This window comes from Monodelphis domestica, chromosome 5 (assembly GCF_027887165.1).
Source record: "Monodelphis domestica isolate mMonDom1 chromosome 5, mMonDom1.pri, whole genome shotgun sequence".
NCBI classification, from domain to species: domain Eukaryota; kingdom Metazoa; phylum Chordata; class Mammalia; order Didelphimorphia; family Didelphidae; genus Monodelphis; species Monodelphis domestica.
The window spans coordinates 304,656,374-304,677,439 of record NC_077231.1 but is presented as its reverse complement, the minus strand read 5'-3'; the positions used below and the strand labels follow the sequence as shown (position 1 = coordinate 304,677,439).

Below are 21,066 nucleotides of genomic sequence, written 5' to 3'. Positions count from 1 at the left end.
AGTCCAGTAGCAAGAGATAGAAAGAGAAATTTCATTTAAAATAAATATAGACAACATGAAATACCTGGGAGTCAATTTACCAAATAAACCCAGTAAGTATACGTATACAAATACAAAATGTTTTTCACACAAATAAAATCAGACCTAAACAATTTTGGAAAAATGTTAATTGCTCATGGATAGGCTGAGCCAGTATAATAAAAATGACAATTCTGTTTAGGTTGATTTACCTATTCAGTGCTATGTCAATCAAACTACCCCAAAATTATAAAGGTAGAGAAAATAATAAAATTCATCCGGAGGAGCAAAAGGTCAAGAATATCAAGGGAATTAATGGAAAGAAAATGAAGGAAGGAGGCCTAGCCATACCAGAAGTACAACTCTTATTATAAAGCAGTATTCATTAAACAATCAGGTACTAACTAAGATATAGAGAAATGCATTGATGGAATAGGTTAGGTTTCCAACATATAGTAGTTAATAATAATCTTAGTAATCTAGTGTTCAATAAGCCTGGAGGTCCAAAGTTTTTTTGGGGAAAACTCACTATTTGACACAAACTGCTGGGAAAATTGGAAAATAGTATGGAATAGTCCAACATCTCATGCCATATACCTCCTTCTGTCACTACCTTTGTGACTTTGTATTGTCACTTTAGCGTCTTGGACCTCAGCTTCCTCAATTGTAAAATGAAAGGGTTGGCTCTGTTTTCATCAGTCATTTCTCCTTTTGGGCACCAACTAAGTGGTGCCAAAGATAGAATGCTACACATGGAGTCATGGAAACCTGAATTTAAACCTAACCTCAGATACTTATTATTTGTGTGTGGCCTGAACAAGGCTCTTAACCTCTTTCTACCTTGGTTTCAAAATGGCACCCACCTCCCAATTGTGAGTCCCCAGTTTGTGAATATCAAATGAGATAATCTCTAAAGTGCTTCTCATAGTGAGTGACATAAAGGAGGTACCTGAGTGCTCATCCTCTTCCCCTACTTCTCCCTGTAGAGGATTCATTTAGCAGACACAGAACTATCTTTCTTTTAGATATCTCCTCATTGCCTTTTCCAAGCTTCCCAAATCCCATTTCATTTTGTATCCATTTCTCAGCTATCTGTATCACTCTGGATAAATGGACCCTGCAGAGAGCTACAGCCTCATTTTGTTTTCCATCAAATCTTTTGTGGGAGGAATGAAAAAAATTCCCATTTGAACTTTTCTCACTTCTGTTCTTACCCCTTCTGAGGAATAGTAAAATTCTTGAAAGGGGAGCAGAGGGAGCAAAGAGGGGTCTGGACCAGCTCACCATTATCTTTGGCATTACCATGTCTTGGCCATGGTCTTCAGTGGGCAATCTCTTTGGTTCCCTTCCCACAGGTGTGGGTCAGTTCACATAAATGTACTTCTACTTACGGATCCTGGGCCCGGGGGATGCCTGCTTTGGCCCCTCTCCTGCCATTGGTGGAGTGTCATAAAGAAAAATCCCATTGGCCAAGGGCCATCCATCATCAGGGACAAGACAAGCCTCTGCACCGATGCTGCATTTCCCCAAAAGGACATTTATGCACAGGGTTGGGGAAATGGACTGTATGAATAAGTGTATCTGGCTAGGATATTTATGGAAGTGTTTATATGCAGTACAGCTATTTTTAGAGTTGTTGTTTGTACCCTGGGTTGGGAATTGTAAATACGAGAGGTCTCTTTATTTTGCATTTTAAAAGCATTTCCCTTAATGTCAGATGTCAGAGGCAGCCAGGTGGCACATAGATAGAGCCCTGGGTATGGAGTCAGAAAGCCCTGAGTTCAAATCTAACCTTAGACACTAGCAGTGTGGTCTCAGGGAAAGCCATTTAACTGCTGTCTGTCTCAGCTTCCTCATTTGTAAAACGAGGATCATAAGAATAACCTCTGCCTCCCCGAGTTGTTGAGGAGAGCCAATATTTGTAAAGTGCAAACCTTAGGGAGTGATATTAATATGATCTCCTAGTAGGTGGTAGGTAGCTAGCGGAGTGCTTAGCTACACATCAGGAAGGTCTCAATTCGACTCTTACCTTGGAGATTTGGGGGAATTGTTCACTACACCCTATACATGTTCTCTAGCTATTGACCCATGGCAGTCACTTAATGGGTGTCCTAAGACTTGGCCATTACTAGACTAAGTCATTGGCTGGTAGACGAAGTCACTGCATCATTTGCTCCTTAGAACAGAGGCGCCTTGTGAGCAGGGATGGTTTCATTCTTTGTACCTGTATTTTCTGGGTCAAATTCAGTGTAGGTGCTAAAAAATGCTTTTGGGCTGATGATTAAACCAGCCACAGAAAGATCAGGTTTTCCCCATCCTTGATTATTGTCACTCACGTTTCTGATAAGTCATTTTATTTTTTGAGAAACTATCCGTAGCCTTTAGGAAATTGAAGTAAGCATTAATGATGATGATGATGATGATGATGATAACATTTACATATTGCCTTAAGGTTTTGCAAAGCACTTTACAGAGATCTCATTTGATCCTTATCACCACTGAGAGAGATAAGTACAATTTTCAAACCTCATTTTTCAGTTTAGGAAACTGAGGCAGGCCACTGTTAAGTGACTTGTTCAGGGTCACACAGGCTGAATTTGAACTTAGGTCCTCCTGATTCCAGAGCATCACATGAAGGGGGATTTTTCCAAGAGAGCATCTTATCCAGGACCTTTTTTGGGCAGAAAAAGAAAAAAAAATAGGTATTTTACTCACAAATGATGTTGGCTTGAGCTCTCTCAGCCATTGTCTTCTGTCTTTAGTCTTCTCCTTGGATGTTGACTTTGACCTTTTCTATGACTAGTCCCATATTGGAAGGGAGAAGGTAAAATTTCGAAGTCCAATCAAATTCTCCAGGCCTTAGCCCAGTGCATAGCATCACTGTGGTCCCTCTCACGGTTGTGGGTTCTGAATGCTGTATCAATTCAGACAGCTAGCCTCCACAGGGCCCTAGATCTTAATAAATGAATAAATATTGAATGAATGAGATTCTCAAGTCAACTCCAAAGTACAACTATGTTTATTACCAAAACGTAAGTTACTGGCCCAGATTCAGCCTTCCCGTGGGGTTTCTTAGGTCCATCTGTCTCCCACGGGCGCATCACTGTTTCACATCCTCCTCCTTTCTCGGAAGGGGCTCAGGTTCTGTTGTCCTTTTGGGTGGTTCTGTTCCCCACTGTGGTTGGGCACCGTGAGTGACTGGACTCCCTGCCTATTACAACTGTGGACCAGTCACTCAGCAAACATTTATTAGGGCCTCGGATTGTCCTAGGAAATCATGGCGGTGTTTATGTACTGTGTGTCATCTTTTTGACTGGAGTGACTTGTGCCTTTGTTGAAATTTGGCCCTGTTGGAAAGGGCTTCCCCAGCCCCCCAAATGCTGTGGACATGTTGTGGGAAGGGTTGTTCGTGTCATCGATTCTCACTGTCAAAGCCACATTCTACAAAACAAATCATTTCCTTTAGGGGGAAGGGGGTGGGGTGGGGGGGATTCTGGTCTTTAGCAAGTAGAACGTCTGTTTTGGCCAACACAGAACTCCTGCATGCCTTGCCTGCGATTGCTTTCTCTCTCTGACAGGCATTAACAGAGTGAGCGGCCTGCGTTCTGCCTTTAAAGTCCAGCAGCACAGTGTGGAGGCACCAGAGTGACAGCTGGGGATGTCTGCCCTGGGGCAGGTCCCTAGTGGGGCATCTTGGAGGCTCCAGGCTCCCCTCCAAAAGAGGGGAGCAGAGAGATGGCATGATTTGGCCAATAGCTGTATGTGTTTGGTGCCTCTTGTTCACTTTCTTTGTCCCACCATATTGGTTGCTGCCTCCTAAGGCTTCCAACCACCATCTTTTTTTTTTAAACCTTTACTTTCCATCTTAGAAATAATACTGTGTATTAATAGAGGCCAATAATAGGCAATAAAGTCAATAATTTAAAGTTATCACAATGAAGTAGAAGAAATAATGGATTTCAAGGCAGAGGACCTCGATTCAGATCCTAATTCTGTAATCATTTTTTTAAACCCTTCCCTTCCATCTTAGAATCAATATTAAGTATTGGTTCCAAGGCAGAAGAGAGGTAAGGACTAGGCAATGGGGTTAAGTGACTTGCCCAGGGTCCCATGGCTAGGAAATGGCCGAAGTCAAATTTGAACCCAGGACCATTGGGTTTTTCTGACGCTGTGCTCCCTGCCATCCTTTTTAAGGGACATGCCCAGAGTCCTTCAGCCAGTCAGGAGCAGGACCAAGCTTGAGCACAATTTCACTGGCCACAGTGACCTCCAGTTACAGCAATCTTTGCTCGCCCATTTGTCCAGGCCTGGAACAACAGAGATGAGGGGTCATTGACATTGGGGAATGACCACTGGGAGAATCTGTGGCCTGCCCCCGAGGACAGCGACATCAGCAGAGCTGGCTGGTGCTGGGAATGTCTTGGTTCATTGTTGATCTCTTTTCCATTGTAAACAGATTTCAGAGAGCCGGGCTGGCTGAAAAGCCCTGGTTCTGATGTTCAGCAGAGACTTAATTCAGCTCGTTCATCCATTGAGGCGTCAGACCGCTGCAAAGCCACTTTGGTATGCACTATTTATTGAGTTGGGAGATAGAATATTCTTTCTATCATCCATCATTCTCCTCCATGCTCCAGGGAAGAGGAAAGCCCTCCCCAAGTCCTCTCGGATCCTACCTTGTTCTTCATGTCGGCCCTTTTCCAAACCTTCTTCCTCACTCTGTACACAGTGTGGAGGAATGGCCAGAGGGCCCCTGGCTCTTGCCCTCAGTTTATTCATCTGTAAAATGAGGGAGTTTAAGGAGAGGGTCTTGGTCTGGATCTAAGGCCCTGGCAGCCTCCTCTACGTCTGTCTCCTCCTTTTTGTTCCCACTATTTATACCCCACTTGGAACCTCATGAAGAGTGAGGGTGAAGGCCATGGCTTCATTATGTTTGTACCTTCCCCTGAGTCTAGTACAGTGAGTGAATCCCCTGTAAGGGAATTCTATTGTCCAGTCATTTCAGTACTGTTTGACATTTTTGTCATCCATTTTGAGGTTTTCATGGCAGAGGTCAGCTATTTCTTATTCCTGCCTGTTTGATAGATGGAGAAACTGAGGCAAGCAGAGCAAAGTGACTTGCCCAGGGTCACCTAGCTAGTAAGTGTCTGAGGGTGGATTTTAACCCCTCTATTGCCTCCATTCCCACTACTCCCTGGCTACCTGGAGTGACTCCCCGTGTTGACCGGTGATGCCTACTGTCCCTTCAGCTGAGACACCCTTCCATGCCCCATGGCAGGGCCAGTTCTGCTGCTCCCAGCTCCTTCCTGGTGCCACTTTTCCTCATTGAGGCAGGCAGGGTTTGGTAGAGATGCCTCAAGGAACAGCCTCTCTGCTCTACACGGTGGCCAGATGGGAACCTTTCCTGGGCTGAGCCCTGCCTCCTCTTCCTCTGTTTCTTCCTCTCTAGGATAAGGCCTTCGAGAGACGTCCAGCTATAGGGGGTGCATAATGGTGTTGTGTTTGTGTAATAGAATTCCAAGGTGCAGTTAAGCCCAGAGTCGACCGTTGCAGATTCTCTCCTAATCCCCCAAGGGATTAGCTCCATTAGGAGCTGTTTCTTGACTGACTCAGAGGTCCAATCTGTGAAATATCTCTTTGGTGAAGTAATAGTAGTTGTGCTTTTTAAAAAACTTTTCCCTTCCATCTTAGAATCCCTTCTCAGTACTGGTTCCAAGGCAGAAGAGTGCTCAGGGCTAGGCTATAGGGGTGAGGTGACTTGCCCAAGGTCACCCGGCTAGCAAGTGTCTGAGGCCAAATTGGAACCCCCCCATTTTTAGGCTTGGATCCCCATCCATGGAGCCACCCAGCTGCCCTGCCACCATGCCCCAACATGAAAAATGTCCATCTTATAGTCATTAGTTAACTCAAATATGCGATCACCCCCTATTTGTACCCACCAGGCTTTAAGAGAGCAGCCTCTGAGAATTGTAGAGTTGTGAATAAGAGCCTGATGCTTTTAGAGCCGGAAAGGACCCCAAATGCATTCCTGTAATGCTTGGGCTGAAGATGTTCCCAGCAGCTTTAAATAGCTTAACAGAAAAATGCCCTTGTGCAGCCGAGAGAGAGAGAGACGCTCCATTGGAGACCCTCGCCGAGCATGGGATGAGGGTCGGTGGTCCGGATAAACCTGTGCCCAACGGCTCTTGGGGTATGATTGAGGCCCCCTGAAAAGCTGTTTGGAAAGTCTTATTTTCCGGCCAAAGCAATCCATTGGAAGCTTCAGTGGCCAGTCTGGGAGTCCATTTTCCTAAGGCTTCACAACGACAATTCTCAAGATGCTTCCAATTTGCTCATCAGCACAGAACTTGAAAAGCATTGAGCCAAGTTAAGCCGGGGGTTTGGAAGCAGTGAGGCTCGCGTATGCAGGAGGGATTCTTCCCCCTCTAACGAGAGAAAGCCACCATCGAGAGGTGAGGTAGCAGAAAGGAAGGCCCACTTTCTCCCAGAGATATATATATCTACACGCCCCCCTCCCAGGTTTAAGTCTTTATTTCTTTTTTCTATCATTCAGGCTTCTGAGTTTTTTAAACATACGTCCTTTTTTCTCTTAAAGTATCTTCCTAGATAGTCGTTTAAGATGTCTTGAAAAATCCATACGTCTAAAGACCCAAACTCAACCTGCTAAGAGATGGCTAACATGAGGATAAATGCATGAATAAGGGGAAGGAAGGGCCATAAGTGTTACACATGAATAATTGGAAGATGGAGTTCATAGTCTGTAGCCTCATTATCACAGCCCAGGGGAACCCATGGGCCATTTGGATAGACCCATTCATTTTACAGTTTGGGAAACTGAGGCCCAGAAAATTTAAGTCACTCACCCAAGGTTACACAAGTCTTAGGCTTTTGAGATGGAATTTGAACCCAGGGCCTTGGACTCCCAATGACTGCTGTTCTTTCCATTGAATCCATTTTCAATTGAATGAGTGTCATTCTGTAGTTCAAGACTCTGTGACTCCGGCCCAGGCTTTTAGCATCGCTGGGCCTCCCCTTTGTAGAAGTCACCGAGAATTGATTAAGCACTTGCTAGTGCCAGGCTCTGCGCTTGATGCCAGGGATGCAGAGACAAAAGTAAACCGTCTGTGCCCTCGAGAAGCTGCCGTTCTCTTGAGGGAGAGAGATCGTCCAGAAGATGAATGCCCTAGCCTGTTTGTAGGAGCAGGTGTTCTAAGGGGGCTTTGGAGCCTGGAAGACGCCGATTCTAGTCCTCCTGTGGACTCCTGGGGCGGTCACTCTCCCTGAGACTTAAAGTGTCCTCTGCAGGAGCGGGAGCCTCTTATCCCAGGCCATCCCCAATAAATCAGAACCCACAAAAATTAAAATCTGATGTTGATTCAGAGCATTTTAATTTTCCAATAAGGACCGGTCATTGGGATGGACCTGTGGGGAAGAAGCTTCGGGCACCTTGCCCAGATTATTCCCCAGAAATGAGTTACCTGATCTTGTGCAACTGGACAGAAGAGGACACCTAAAATGTCTAGTGAGAGCCAGTCTTCCTTCCCTGCGTCTGGCTAGGAGGCAGCTGTGGGGTGTGGGAGACGGCACAGAGTTGTGGCAGGGGTGCAGGCAGACACAGGCAGGAATTCACCAAAGGGCTATGGAGTGGGTACCGTGGAGGGCATCTGGGTAGAGACGGATGCCAATATGCCCTCCCTCATCCCTGCAGCCACTTCCGGTCTGATTCTCCCAGGGGGTGTCCCCCACCCCCAAAAGGCCTTTTGTTCCAGCCCTCCCTGGGGTTTTCCTGAGCAGAGACTTGGAGGGAGAGAGGTCTCAGGCCGGGGGTGACGGACCCATTGCCAGGTAGGCGATGCAATGCCCAGGATGCTTCTCAAGATGGTACATTAAAAGAATGTTTGTAATGGAAAGAAATACTAAGTTTTAGTTATAGGGGAGGGAAGAATAATCGAGATACCATCATTTTTCTGCCTTCCGAGTGCAGGGATTCCCTGGAATCATCCCCAGGCCCTTTGGGGTTCAGGGGTTCCTTCTCCCAAGCTGCTCGAGGAGCCCCCTGGGTGGGGGAGGGAGCAGCATCTAAGCTATACTTTGTGCTGGTTTTTTGTAAGATCCCCTGTGAGCAGCTCCCTCCTTTAGAGCAGAGGATGGGATGAGCCCCAGCTTCCGCTTTCTTCCTGCTGGGGGGGGGGGGGGGGCAAGAGTCTGACCTCTGCTGCCTACATGAGGGGGGAGAGAAGTAGGGAATGGAGGCGGATGGACTCGCATGCAGCCCCGAGTCCTCCTGGGAACGTGGGGAATGGACAGGATGCAGGACACTCGGGAGGTGGTCGTTGGGTTTTAGACCGTCTGACGGGCTCCCTTCGTCCAGGCTCGGTGTCCGACGTGCCTCCTTCCCTCATGTCTTTCTGGGGGTGGGAGGCTGGCTCAGACCCTTCTCTGGGCTTTGGGAAGCTCCCCAGTCTTGGAGCCGCAAAGGAGCGGCCCCCTGGTTGGGCAGGAAGCCTTCCCTCCTGCGGGAGCTCCTCCTCCCTCTCCTGCCTTTCTCCTCTAGGCTCATTGGAATTCTATGAAGTCATAAAGTCGTCCCTTTCAGTTCTCTCACTCTCAGCAGGCGGGAAAGAGCGTGAATCCCGGAGCCGTGGGAAAATGGTCTACGTAGATAACTTAACTTAAAAAAGGAAAGATAAATAAATACCAGGACTCTGATCTTTCAGGCGGTTAGGGGTGGTCATCGGGTGGCCTCAGAATAACTAGTCTTGGCAGAGAAAAAGTCCTCCAGGGGGCAGTGCGTCGGCCCCGCGGAGAGAGCGCCGATTCTGGAGGATCTGAGTTCATATTCAGCCTTGGATCCCGAGAAAGTCACTTACCCCCGTTTACCTTTAAAAAAGGGGGGGAGGAGGAAAAGATGCCTCCAGGAGGACATGGACCAAGAGTCCTCGGTGCCGGGGGACCCCAGAACAGAGCGGCCAGTCCTGGAAGCCTCCATGTCCTCCCCTCTTCTGTGGGCTCTGGCAGCTCTGAGCCCCGTCCCTATGTTCCAGCTGCATTTGCTTCCCTGGACTGAGGAGCCAAGCTCGTGTCTCAGGCAGGAAAATGACCGCCGCTGCCATCTTCCCTGGCGAATTGCCAACGCCTCGTGTCCTGCCTCGGGGCTGATTCATGGTTCATAGACTGTGGGAGTCTCAAACACTCCCGCCTCTCCGTGGAGACCCTTCTGGGCTCTTGTCACAGCCAGCGGCTAAGGGAGAAGAGGAGACCCCCAAAGAGGCGTAGATGGACCTGGCGACAAGCTTTTCAGCACGGATTCCTGAAGCCAGGCGTCCTTCCTTTCCCTTTCCTCCTTGTGTTCCTGCCCCATGTGGGATGGGGTCCCAACGGAGCAAGGAAATGCCCACGTCTCTCTTTACCTCCCATCCAAGCCAGGATGGTCTGTGTGGCCTTGGGCTAGTCACTTAAGCCCTGGGAGCCTCGGCTTCCTCATCTTTTTTTCCTTACACCCATATCTTCCATCTTAGAATCAGTCCTGTGTCGTGGCTCCAAGGCAGAAGAGAGCATAAGGGTTAGGTAGTAGGGGTCAAGTGACTTATCCAGGGTCACCCAGATAGGAAGTGTCTGAGGCCAGGACCTCCATGGAGCCACCCAGCTAACCCCGGTGTCCTTGTCTTAAAGTTGACTCTATGGTCTCTTCTGTTCAACACCTTGACTGGTGGTCTAACAGCGTCCTACTGTGGGAGGATGCTCACATCTTCCTCGAGCTGCCTCGTCCGTTGTCAGGGAGCTTCCCCTTGGGCGGAGCCGAGCTCCATCGCTATCCTGTCTACCCCTTCCGGACCCTCAGGGTCAAGCCGAACCAGCGTCATCTTTGTTGGACATGGTTGCCCTGCTGCTGGGCTCTGCATTGCTGCCTTCCCTGGGAAAAGGGGAGACACCCACAGCTTGAAAGGAAATAATCCCCGAACCCAACATGCAAACATTGGATGCCTCAAGATAGGATGGACAAGAATGGCCAATCCCAGACTAGGGAGGGAGACTCTGGGCAGCCTGTCATTAGCGTCAGCCTCTACATCATCATTTTCATCATTGCCGTCATTGTCATCATCATCGCCATCATCATTGATGTCATTGTCCGCATCCTCATCATTGACATCATTATCATCGTCATCAGTGACGTCATTGTCATCATTGCCGTTGTCACCATCACTGACATCATTGTCGTCATTGTCATCAACAGTGATGTCCTTGTCATCATTGCCATTGTCATCATCATCATTGACATCATTATCATCATCATCAGTGACGTCATTGTCATCATTGCTGTTGTCACCATCGCTGACATCATTGTCAACAGTGACGTCATTATCATCAGTGCCATTGTTGTCATCATCATCATGTCAGTGACATCATTGTCATTGTCGCTGTTGTCATCATCATTGACGTCATTGTCATCATCATCAGTGACATTGTTGTCATTATCGCTGCTGTTGTTATTTCACCATCATTGTCAATCCCATCAACATTTACTAGGCCTCTGCTCTGAGAGGCGGATGCTGCTCTAAGTGCTGCCCTTGAGGACTTTGTATCCTGCTGGACATGGGGGCAGATGCTGTTGATCTAGTCAAAAAGCAAAAGTGCACAAATGGGCTTTTCTCTTCCCAAGAAAGCTGCCCCAACATGGCTTTCCAAACAGTCAGGATTTAAACAAGAAAACAAATTCAGTGGCATGTGATTATTTAATTAATTTAATTATTTAATCACTTGGCCAATTGTGCTGGTTCCAGGAATAAAAAGAGACAGGAATCGCGGTGGAATTCTTTGCAGGAAAAGAGAGGCTCTCGTGGCCTGTTTTCCTTTGGTTTTCTGTCATTTCTGTAGGGACCACCTGCAGCTCCTATAGAGTTTATCTGTGGGTGGTGACCTGAGAAGGAGAATGGAGGCTAGAGGAATATGGATGTGAGATAGATAAGGCAGTCCAGGAATAACCCCTGGGGAGTTAGTGAAAGATAACAGAGTGGAGAAATTGTAAGTATGAGGACAAGAGGAGCTGCGTGGAGCACAGGACTCCGGGACACCCCTCATGGACCAGATGGTCAAGAGATTAAGGGGCGATGTGCAGGGCAGCTGCGCTGCGGAAGTCAGTCAGACACGAGGAACATCATAGGCCACAGCAAGATCTAGATTGTAAGAGGCAAGAGGGAGAGCAAACGCTGTGAGAGCAAGAGGTGTAAGAGAAGAGGAGGCTCGCACATGTTCCCCAGCCTTTACTGGGGACCTTAGGAACTCAGGGGGAGGTCATTAGCGAATACGTGACATGATATAGGCTTACCTTGGTAGCATTGACAGTGGCGGAATCACAGAGGAGGAGATTAATCCAACCCGCACTGCCCAGGAATTGGCTAGTCCTTTGGATTGTCCCTTCCATGCAATGAACATTAAGTGAGCTGACCATGTGTATGAATATGCAGGATACACTATCAGTACATCAGCCACACTTCCAAGATGCTAAGATGCCTGGTGTGCTACCCTGTACAAAGGGGCGAGTTTTTAGAAATAGATCTCAGGACAGAGGGAGGGAGCTATGTGCCTCAATGGATAGAGAGCGGTCTGGAGAGGGGACATCCTGCCTTATACCTGTCCTGTGACACTCCCTTGCTGGGTGACCCTGGGCATGTCACTTAGCTCCCCGTCTCCATCTCTCGTGCCTTTTCCCTGGCTGTCCCGGATGCCTGGAATTTTCTCCTCTTCCGTCTCCCTGTCTTGGCTCTCCGGCGTCCTTCCTTCTGTGGGATGCCTCAGGACGCCCTAGAGCCTCCCCACTGACTGTCCCCAGTTTTTCCTGCCCATCCTTTGTTCAGGCAGGTTCTTGGCGCTTGTCTCCCCGGTTAGACTGGGAGCTCCTTGAAGGTACTTTTTGCCTTTCTCTGGATGCCCGGAGCACACAGTAGGTGCTTGAGCCAGGTGAGTCTGACGCTTGGCCAAGTCACTTCGCCATCCCCCTTTTAAACTCTCCCAGGAAGTTTGGCCTTACAGGTCCTCCGAGGCACCATCCCTGGGGTCATGATTGCTCGCTAAGTGACTTCCCAGCTCCCCTGCATTAGGGATGAGGGGACCGAGAGGCTGAGTGTGGCCACAGGGCAGTGAGGCTCTGCAGGGGGATTTGCACTCGAGTCCTCTGGATTCGGAGTCCTCAGGGGGTTCAGAAGTCAGACTGACCACTCCACACAGGCTGGTGAGAAGGCTGGGGTAGGCATGTTGCGAGGGCAGGATGGCATCAGGCTGGCCACCTCCTTTTCTTGTGGACATCCCTGGGTGCCTCTTCTGTGGCTGGTTCAGCCTCTTGGGCCTCGGCAATTACCCAGTGTCCTCACCGGCCCCCTTTGGCCCTGTTCAAGGAAGGGTGGAGCTTCTGTCCGGAAGTGTGGATGCTGCTGTGGGCCCAAATTCTATCATCCAGGGGACCTCGGGTGAGCCACTTAACTTTGTGAAGCCTCAGTTTCCTTTTATGAAAATGGGTGAATGGGACCAGCCAGTGTCCAGTGAAAAGGTTTTTCTCCTTTGCTCCTGGTGAGGGAGGTCTTAGAGCAGAAAGACTGCTAGATTGGACATTGGACCACCTGGACCATCCCTGCTTTCATTTCAGCCTTTTATGGGACTTTGGGCAAGTCATGCCAGGCCTCTGGAGGAAAATGGGTGGGTGGGTGGATGGGTGGGGGGAGTCACTGGAAGGATCTCTGAGATCTCTTCTCACTCCGGGACCCATGACTGGAACCGGTGTTTGTTGAGGGTCAACAGTCCTTCATTTGAATTTTATGACAATAGAAACATCCTTGTGTGATGCAGAGATTAGGAGAAGGGATGGTGATGATGGAGAGAAAGAGGGAATGGGCTTGAGGTAGTGCAGAGATCTTTCTTCTCCTCCCTTCCTTCTGGGGGGAGAGAGCCAAGTCCTGTCTCCTTGAAAAGAAAGTATGTCTCCTCAGAGAATGTTTCTGGGAGATGGAGGACAGAGACTAGAGGGGGAGGCCTTACTGAGATGACAAGATGCCCCCTTCTGAGGAGGAGCCTTGAGAGGTAAGATAATTTATCTATGCCTCTGCTTCCCCTGGGGACACCAACTGTCAGTCCCTTCCAGGATCTTAGGGCTACCCAGCTGCCAAGGAGAGTTGTCAATTCCCTGGGCCAGGCAATCTTGAATCCCTGAGATTTAGAAGTCAACTCCCTTTTGGGGAGAGGTGTGACCCTCCCCAAATCCTTAATCCCCTTAACTAGGTTGGTTAGAGACTGGCCCAGACTCAGTCTTGAATAACAGTTGATTTATTGGGGTTCAAACAGGGAAGAAGTGTCAAAGGTATCAAGTAGGAAATTGGGTAAACAGGGAAGCCCTACGTTTACCCCTCTGGCAGATTGGCTCTTCCAAGTCTAGGAGTTCAAGGCTGCTCAGTCTTGATCCCTCTTTCTTGCCAACTGCTTGCTAGTCCCTACTCTGAAGCTGACTAAAACTTGAATATAGGAGTCCAGGGACAGTTAAGGGGGAGAGAGACAAAGGGAAATCCTTGGAAAGGATCTGGGGATGGCTGTCTTCAAAAAGTCCCAATTCACAGTCCCACTGAGGACTTTAGACTGTTGTCATGAAGATTTTGGTTGGAGGTATTCAGGGGTTCAGAAAGGACAGTAGATCTTCCAAGAAACAGGTTTCTCCTGAACTTCTGGGCATCCACCTCTTTCCTCTCCTTCCCCAGGCCAGAAGTAAGTTGTCTGTTGAATTTCCAGCCTCTGTTCCTTCCTTAGAACTCTCAGTTTTTTCTTCCCCTTCCCTCACTCTTCTTTCAGTGGTTCCCTTTAAGAGATGACTTCTTGTCCATGTAAAATCTCCCTTCTCTTATCTTACACTTGTGAAAAATTGTCAGTCCCTGGCACATGTTTTTCATTTCTGGTCTCTTTGCCTCACTCCCCCCCAACTTTTAACTGCCCCCCCCCCAACTCAGCCACCAACTCCCAAGCCCAGGAAATGCTTAATAAATGCTTATTGACTGCCCATGGGTAGATGAGTGGCCAAAGGTTGTGAATGGACATTTCTCAGTGGAGAAGCAGACGTTGCCACTAGCTCAGTGAACAGAATGTTCTGAATCTCTAGGAATAAGAGAAAGGGGGGTGCCTCAGCCCTGGGTTACCTCCACCATCTGCTGAGTTTGCTCCTTTGCTACTGAATGGCACTGGGCTTGCTGGACCCTCTCCAGAATGATGTTATTTCATCTCAAACTGTGTGGAAATGTTTTTATTCCTCCTTGGTTGATTCTATCAGACCCTCTGCTGGATGGTTCCAAATGGCTCTCCTCAAGCCCTTGCAGTCATTCTTCTCTTTTTCTTAGTAGAGGGCATCCATTTTTACTTTATTGAGAGAATGAAGGCCATCCATTGTGAATTTCTTCTTCTTGACTTCAGCCTTCAAAATACCAGAATCTTCCCTCATTTTTTCCTCCTTTGCATCTGCCTCTGAGGATGAAATGACCCTTAGTCATGGCCAAGCCTCTCTGCTTGTGTCCTTGATCCTAGCCCCTTCTGCCTCTGGGAACTTCCTTTTTTAGTCATTATTTTCTGTATCAATCTTCAATTTCCTCCCCTCCCTCCTGTCCCTGACTCTTTCCCTGCAAGCTTAGTTTTCCCCCTTAAAAGAAACTGTTGATTGGACCTTGTCCTTACCTTAAGCTATGACCCTCTCTGTCCTGAACCTGTCCTCTACACCAATGTTGTCTTGAACACTCCCTCCTCCCCTCCCTCCCTCCCTCCTCTCTTTTCTCCCTCCCTTCCTTGTCTTGAACACCCTTATCTTCATCTCTTAGAATCCTTTGCCTTCTTTAAAGCTTAGCTTCAGGGGCTATCTCTTATGCAAAGCTCCCTCTTCCTCCTCTCCTCTCCCCTCCAATTTTGTCCATGGCTATCAGGGAAATAGCTGCTAAATACAACTCTCAAATGGCCTGTCTTCAGTCGGGACAGCATCCACCAACTCTTCCAGTGTAATTTTGATGTTTTCGTCTTCCTTGGCCCCAGGTGTCCCTGACTCCCTCCCTAATTATCTAGTAGGGAATCCCGTCTAAGGAGTCTTTTCCCCCTCCCCCCTGTCCCAGAACAAAGTTCAATCCATTAGTGGGAAGTAAGGTCTGCCATTATGAGGGCTTGGCTATCCTTCTCCTTTGCTTTCCTCCCTCCCTCCCTCCCCTTCCCTCCCTCCTTCCTCCCTTCCTTCCTCCCTTCCTTCCTCCCTTCCTTCCTTCCTTCCTTCCTTCCTTCCTTCCTTCCTTCCTTCCTTCCTTCCTTCCTTCCTTCCTTCCTTCCTTCCTTCCTTCCTTCCTTCCTTCCTTCCTTCCTTCCTTCCTTCCTTCCTTCCTTCCTTCCTTCCTTCCTTCCTTCCTTCCTTCCTTCCTTCCTTCCTTCCTTCCTTCTTCCTTCCCTCCCTTCCTCCCTTCCTCCCTTCCTCCCTTCCTTCCTCCCTCCCTCCCTCCCTCCCTCCCTCCCTTCCTTCCTTCCTTCCTTCCTTCCTCCCTCCCTCCCTCCCTCCCTCCCTCCCTCCCTCCCTCCCTCCCTCCCTCCCTCCCTCCCTTCCTTCCTCCCTTCCTCCCTTCCTCCCTTCCTCCCTCCCTCCCTCCCTCCCTCCATTGAATTCTGTCTTCAGGGATCCATGCCCCATTGGGTGGCTGTTTCCCAGAGTCAGCTGAGGTACCATGTTTTCACCAAGTAATCGGCGTTCTGTCTTTCCATTGATTTTGCTATCTTGGGCCTCACTTTGGACTGTCACAGAAGAGGAATGAGCCTTTTAACGCTTGACCCTGGGGGGCAGAACGGGGGAGTAGCAGGCTGAAGTTACAGGGAGACAGATTTAGGCTTCTCAGCAATTAGAGCTGTCTGTCCCAAGGGGGGAATGTGCGCTTCCTATCTCTGAAGTAATGATCAGAGTGACCAACTGAGGCTGGCTAGGAGGCTCAGGGGCAGGATTTCTGGTTGAGAGCAGATTTTGCCAGGACCTGGAAGATACAGTAGATGCTCAATAAATGCACGGGGACTTCACTCGACTCCTGAGAACTGATGACTTGGAATATCTCGTGGCAGCCTCGTGAGCTGGGTCAGTTTGTTGCTTGTGCCCCTTGCCGCCCACACTGGCAGATTCTGGGACTTTGTGTGGCCTTAGTCATTGGTCTTCAGGTTTCCCATGCCAAGTCTTGGTGCCAGGTTTGGATGAGGGCCCGCCTTGGGATGCAGGACTAAGGAGTGGCAGACTTTTGGGGAATCAAACTTCCTTGAAATTGAGGTTTCCTCTCAAGGACTCGATGTCCCCCAATTAGTCAAAATAAGGATCACATCATGATGGTTTCTCCCTTTTCCACCATGTCTTCTGAGACAGGTTTTCTTGGGAAGGTTTTACAAAGAAGCTGCCTTTGCACAGACTGTCCAGCAGCTTTCTCCGTGGTGATTGACCCTTGTCTAGCCTCATTGAGCTCTCAACAGGAGCATGACCCATAGTGTTGCTTCCTGTCTGTGTGAAAGAATAGATGTATGTACACCGCCATGAGGAGCCTCCCGGGGTCTGGGGTCTTGGGGTGTTCCCTCCCTCCTCCCTGACCGGCCCCTGCCCTTGTGGGTCCTGTTGGGCAGCCAGGTCAATGGAAACTGCACCCCGGAGAAACACGGCCCTGAGCAGCGTCGTCCCACGTGAAGTCTGTTGGTCATCAGTGAGTATGAACGTTGAATAACCTTCCATCACTGGAAGGGAGCCTGTCGCATTCCGTAAACTAGATTTGGTCCCAGTACCCCGGGGTGTCGGCTGCATGACTTTAATGAAGGCTCTGTGATTTCACTCACGTGGGGAGCTCCCTGGAGGGAGCGTCCCTTTCCTTAGGCAGATTGCTGCCCATATGTGACAATACAACTCCAAGGGAATCGCTGGCATCAAAGAGAAGTTAATTAGTTGGTGTAGGATCACATAGCAGAGCCACAATTTGAACCCAGGAATTTCTGATCCTGAATCAAACGTTCTTTCCATTGAAAGGTATTGTCTTCCTAGCCCATCTCACGTCCTTATCTGAGGCGCCAGGGTGTTGGTAGAGACAGACACATGGCACAAGGAGTGCCTTGAGGGAGACAGAACAGGTTAGAGCCCTGACTGGGCTAGGAGTCAGGAAGGCCCGCGTTCAAATCCTGCCTCAGACATTTCTCTCAGATTCCACTTTGTTATTGCAAAAAGGAGAATAAAATAGCCCTTCTTCCCAGGGTTATTGGGAGGCTTCCATGGATCATTTTGGCACGGCTCTTGGTGAGCTTAAAGCTTTGTACTAGTGCTCATGGCTGTGGCTGTCTGGCTCATGACTGTGTTGTATGGTAGGACAGATGCCTCATGGCCCCTCTTGTGCCCTCCATGCGTTCAGCAGCCACTTGCCTTGCTCCTTCCCAGCTCTGGTTTGTGGCCCCAGCTAGGACAGCGTTGGAGGCTGCTGTGGTCGCCAACCTCCCAGGCTGGCCCTAACCTAGTGTTGTTGTTTTCTGACCTGTTGGCAGATGATGAGCCAAGTGAAGGGCAGCAGAAAACCCTCGTACAAGCCATTGAGGCCTTGCCGGGCTCCGGCCCCCTCACGGCCTTGGACCAAGACCTGCTACTCCTCAAAGCTACCTCGGCGGCCACCCTCAGCTGCCTCGGAGAGTGCCTGAGCCTGCTTCAGCAGAGCTTACACCAGGTGGGCCAGTATAGCCACAGGACAGGGCCCTTCAGGTAAGCCCGCGACCCCCTCCTCCTTCTGTAGCCCAGGGCTGGGCCTGCCCTCCCTCTCCCTGGTGGACCCCAAGCTTTGGGGCCTCAGCACCCCTGGCCCTCCTGAGTGCCGGGCGTGAGGTGGGGTCACAGGAGGGGTGCCTGGCAGCCTTGCTCTGGGCTCTCTCTCCCTCTTAGTGACCCACAGATTGCCCCAGCCCAAGAATAGTGTTCATGGAACTTGGCTCAGTTTTTGATGGGGAGTCGATGCTACATTTTGGGCTCTCTGTTCCTTCCCACTGGGGTACGAGCGGAGGGGGAGAGAGGCAGAGAAGACTGCGATGGACCATCTGTGCCCCTCTGCCTTAGCTTCCCTTCCTTTGAACTGACGGTTTCTGGGGTCTCCCACGAGACTTGGGCTAGCAGGGCTCGGACCTCTGGGGGACCCTCTGGAGTTTTATCACCCCTTTGGGTCATGGCATCCAGGTGGTAGAGCTGGGGGAGTCTGGGTCTCTCAGAGATAGATAAAGACCCTGACGCCAGAGGGGTGCAGAGCCTGCCCGTTCCCAGGGCCTGATCAAGACTTGAACTCAGGACCTCTTGATTCCAGGTTCAGCAGTGCTTTAGCCTGCGAGCTAGCGGGCCCAGAATCAGAGAGGTGCCACCCTGAAGCTCCACGAGGCTCCCTGCGAGCGTTGCGCAGTGACTTAGACAGCCACACACCGTCCTGTCAGGGTTGTCCTGATTTAGCTTACTCTGCTCAGTGCTCCCCCATTCTGTTTAAGGGGGTTCAGGCAGAGGCTTCCTCATGATGACTCGGGGTTCCAGGTGCTTCCTGATGGGGCCTGCAGGCCTGGCGGGCTCGTGATTTCATTCAGCCCTCACAACTTTCTCTAATGGAGGGACTGTTAGGGGGAAACCGAGGCAGGGAGGCATTCAGGGCTGTGCCCAAGGCCACAAGTTAGTGCTGGAGGCAGGATTTGAATTCGGGTCTTCCTGCCTCCAAGTCCAATTAGAATGACTTCTGTGCCTGTAGGAGGACCCGGATGTCCAGTGTGCTTGTGATAGGACACTTCAGCGTTGCTCCTTCCCCCTCATTTTCCCCACCAGTAACGAGCATTTATTAAGCGCCAGCAGGCAGGATGGCCTAGTGGACAGAGGGCCAGTCTTGGCCTCAGGAACCCTCGGCGCGCAGTGCCAGTTAAGCGAGGGGGCAGAGACTTTGCATACCGGTGAAGCCCGGGGTCTGGCCTTTGGCGGGGGAGGGCAGGGGACGGCGTGGCGCTCCCTGGGTTCAGATCCTGCTAGGACGGTACTGGCCGTGTGAACAAGGCCCGGGGGGGGAGCTTTCTCTCATCTTCACTTTTCTCTCTTTCAAAATGGCGGAAAGGAGCCCCGAGGTGCCCCCCATCCCCTGCCCCAGCGTCTCGCTGAAAGCCTCTAACCGTTGGCGTCTCTCTGTCTGTGCTTCCAGTTTATCACAGAATAACTGAATCCCCGCATTTCAGAGTCGGAAGGGATCTCAGTGGCCACCCCGACCATGATGCCTCTGTCCAGCAGGCCCGACCCGGCGGCCAGCCTTGGCTCGAAGACCTCCAGTGACGGGGAGCTCACTACCTCCCGATGGCCAGCCTGTGCATTCATTCCACTTGGGGACAGCCGGGAGGGTTAGGAAAGCTTTTCCTGAACTCATGTCTGGGTTTACTTCTTTGCACCTTTCTTATGGCCTCTCGATCTGCTCTCGGGGGGTGTCCAGCCAGGACGAGCCTCGGCCCCGGGATGCCCTCTGGAGTCTTCTCCGGCAGGCCGGACAGCCCCGGTGCGGAAGGCCAGAGAACAGATGGGGTTTTTTTAAAGTCAGTCAACAGATATTTTGCACCTCCTGTGTCTGACCCCATTTTCTATGACCGATAACATCTACAAGACCGTAAGAAGCCTGAGTCCGCGTGTTGTCTGTTTATTGGCACTCGTAGCCTTCCTAGGGGGACGCCCTCCATTCCACTTTGCCCTTGTCAGAGGCCGTGGCGCCGTCCCGTGTTGTCCGCCCCCCTCCCCCCTTCTTGGGGCCCTTCTTCCTGCCCCAGCACCTCGCCCCAGCCCTAGCGGGGAGCCCCGCAGCGCCGACACCAAGGAAAGAGCTCTAAGAAGAGCCTCGTTTTCTCCTTGTGGAGGCCAGACTTGCCCAGCTTGACTGTGATCGTGGGAATGGGTTTCCTAACGTGTTCTCTGTGGGAGGCCGCCGGCCTTGGCCGGGGTCCCTGCGCCCACGACCCTCCCTCCCTGCCGCCGTGGCTTCCCCCAGCTCTCCGTCCTGTTTGTGGACGAGGAAGCCGGAGGATGGGGCTGGGAATGGTGCCCTCAGTCAGGTCCGGAGAAGGCTCAGCCTCGGGCCTCTCCCTTATCCCCCCGCCCAGTACACAAGGGTGGAATCTCCCTTTTCTGGTAAAAACTGGCCCATGACCCCCTTGTAGGAAGACCTCCTGGCCCAGCGGCCCTTTGTCCGGGCCTCCTGACCTGCCTTCTTCCTCTTCCTCCCCCACGTGCCTGCTGGTTCTCCTCTTCCTCTTCTTGTCCTCCTTGGTCCCTGCTTGGGCGCCATCTTTCTCTTCCTGCTCTGCTCTGTCGCCTGTCGGGGCTCGTCTGGGCCTCTGGCTTCCGCGTCACCCCGCGTGAAGGCTCTTCAGCCCCCTGAGCCCCGCTTGGCCCCTCCGACCCAACATGCCCCCCCCCCCCCCCGACCGAAGGGACCCTCCTTCCCCCCTTGGCCGGCCTCCTTTCCTGGCGTTGTGGCGGCGGCGGCCCGTTTGAGTCGAATCTTCAGCCATTTCTGGCTGGTCCTTCTTCCTTGCCCTTCAGGCCTAACCTCTGCCCTCTCCGACTGTGGAAGCCTCCTCTTTGCGGCCCTCCTTCCTTCAGGTCTGGAGGAGGGGACCCGGGCTCATCGCCGCTGACTTTCTCCCTTCTAACTCTCTGGGACTCGACTCCTTCCTGATGTGGGGTCTAATCACGGGAGCTCAAGCCCCCATTTTCTGGCATTCCAGGCCAGCCTCGTCTGCCCCCTGGACCCCACGTGTGCCCCTCCCCCCTCCTTCCTGGTTCCTCCGCCCTTCCTCCCCCTCTGCCCTTCTGGCACCATTTCCTCCCTCCGTCGTCCCTCCTATCGGCCTTCCCGGCAGCCACGTCTGGGAGAGGGTCGTCGGCTCTTCATGGGGACGCCGAGCTCGAGGAGCGCGTTGGCGGGACTCAGACGCCAGAGCCTTCTGCAGAGCCGAAGGGAGCCGGCGAGGCTGCGGAGCTTCTTCTTTGGGGAAAGA

General features: G+C 50.9%; 1 protein-coding gene across 1 annotated transcript in view; it reads left to right on the top strand.

The window, feature by feature from the left end:
* The window catches only part of LOC100032007 (oxysterol-binding protein-related protein 10), a 106,982-nt gene extending 87,290 nt beyond the window's left edge, over positions 1-19,692 (top strand). The window contains exons 5-6 of the mRNA XM_056800380.1: positions 17,563-17,738; positions 19,227-19,692. Coding sequence (XP_056656358.1) covers positions 17,563-17,712 — 150 coding nt within the window. The 3' untranslated portion in view covers positions 17,713-17,738; positions 19,227-19,692. The remainder of the gene's footprint in view (positions 1-17,562; positions 17,739-19,226) is intronic.
* The last annotated feature ends 1,374 nt before the right edge of the window (positions 19,693-21,066 follow it).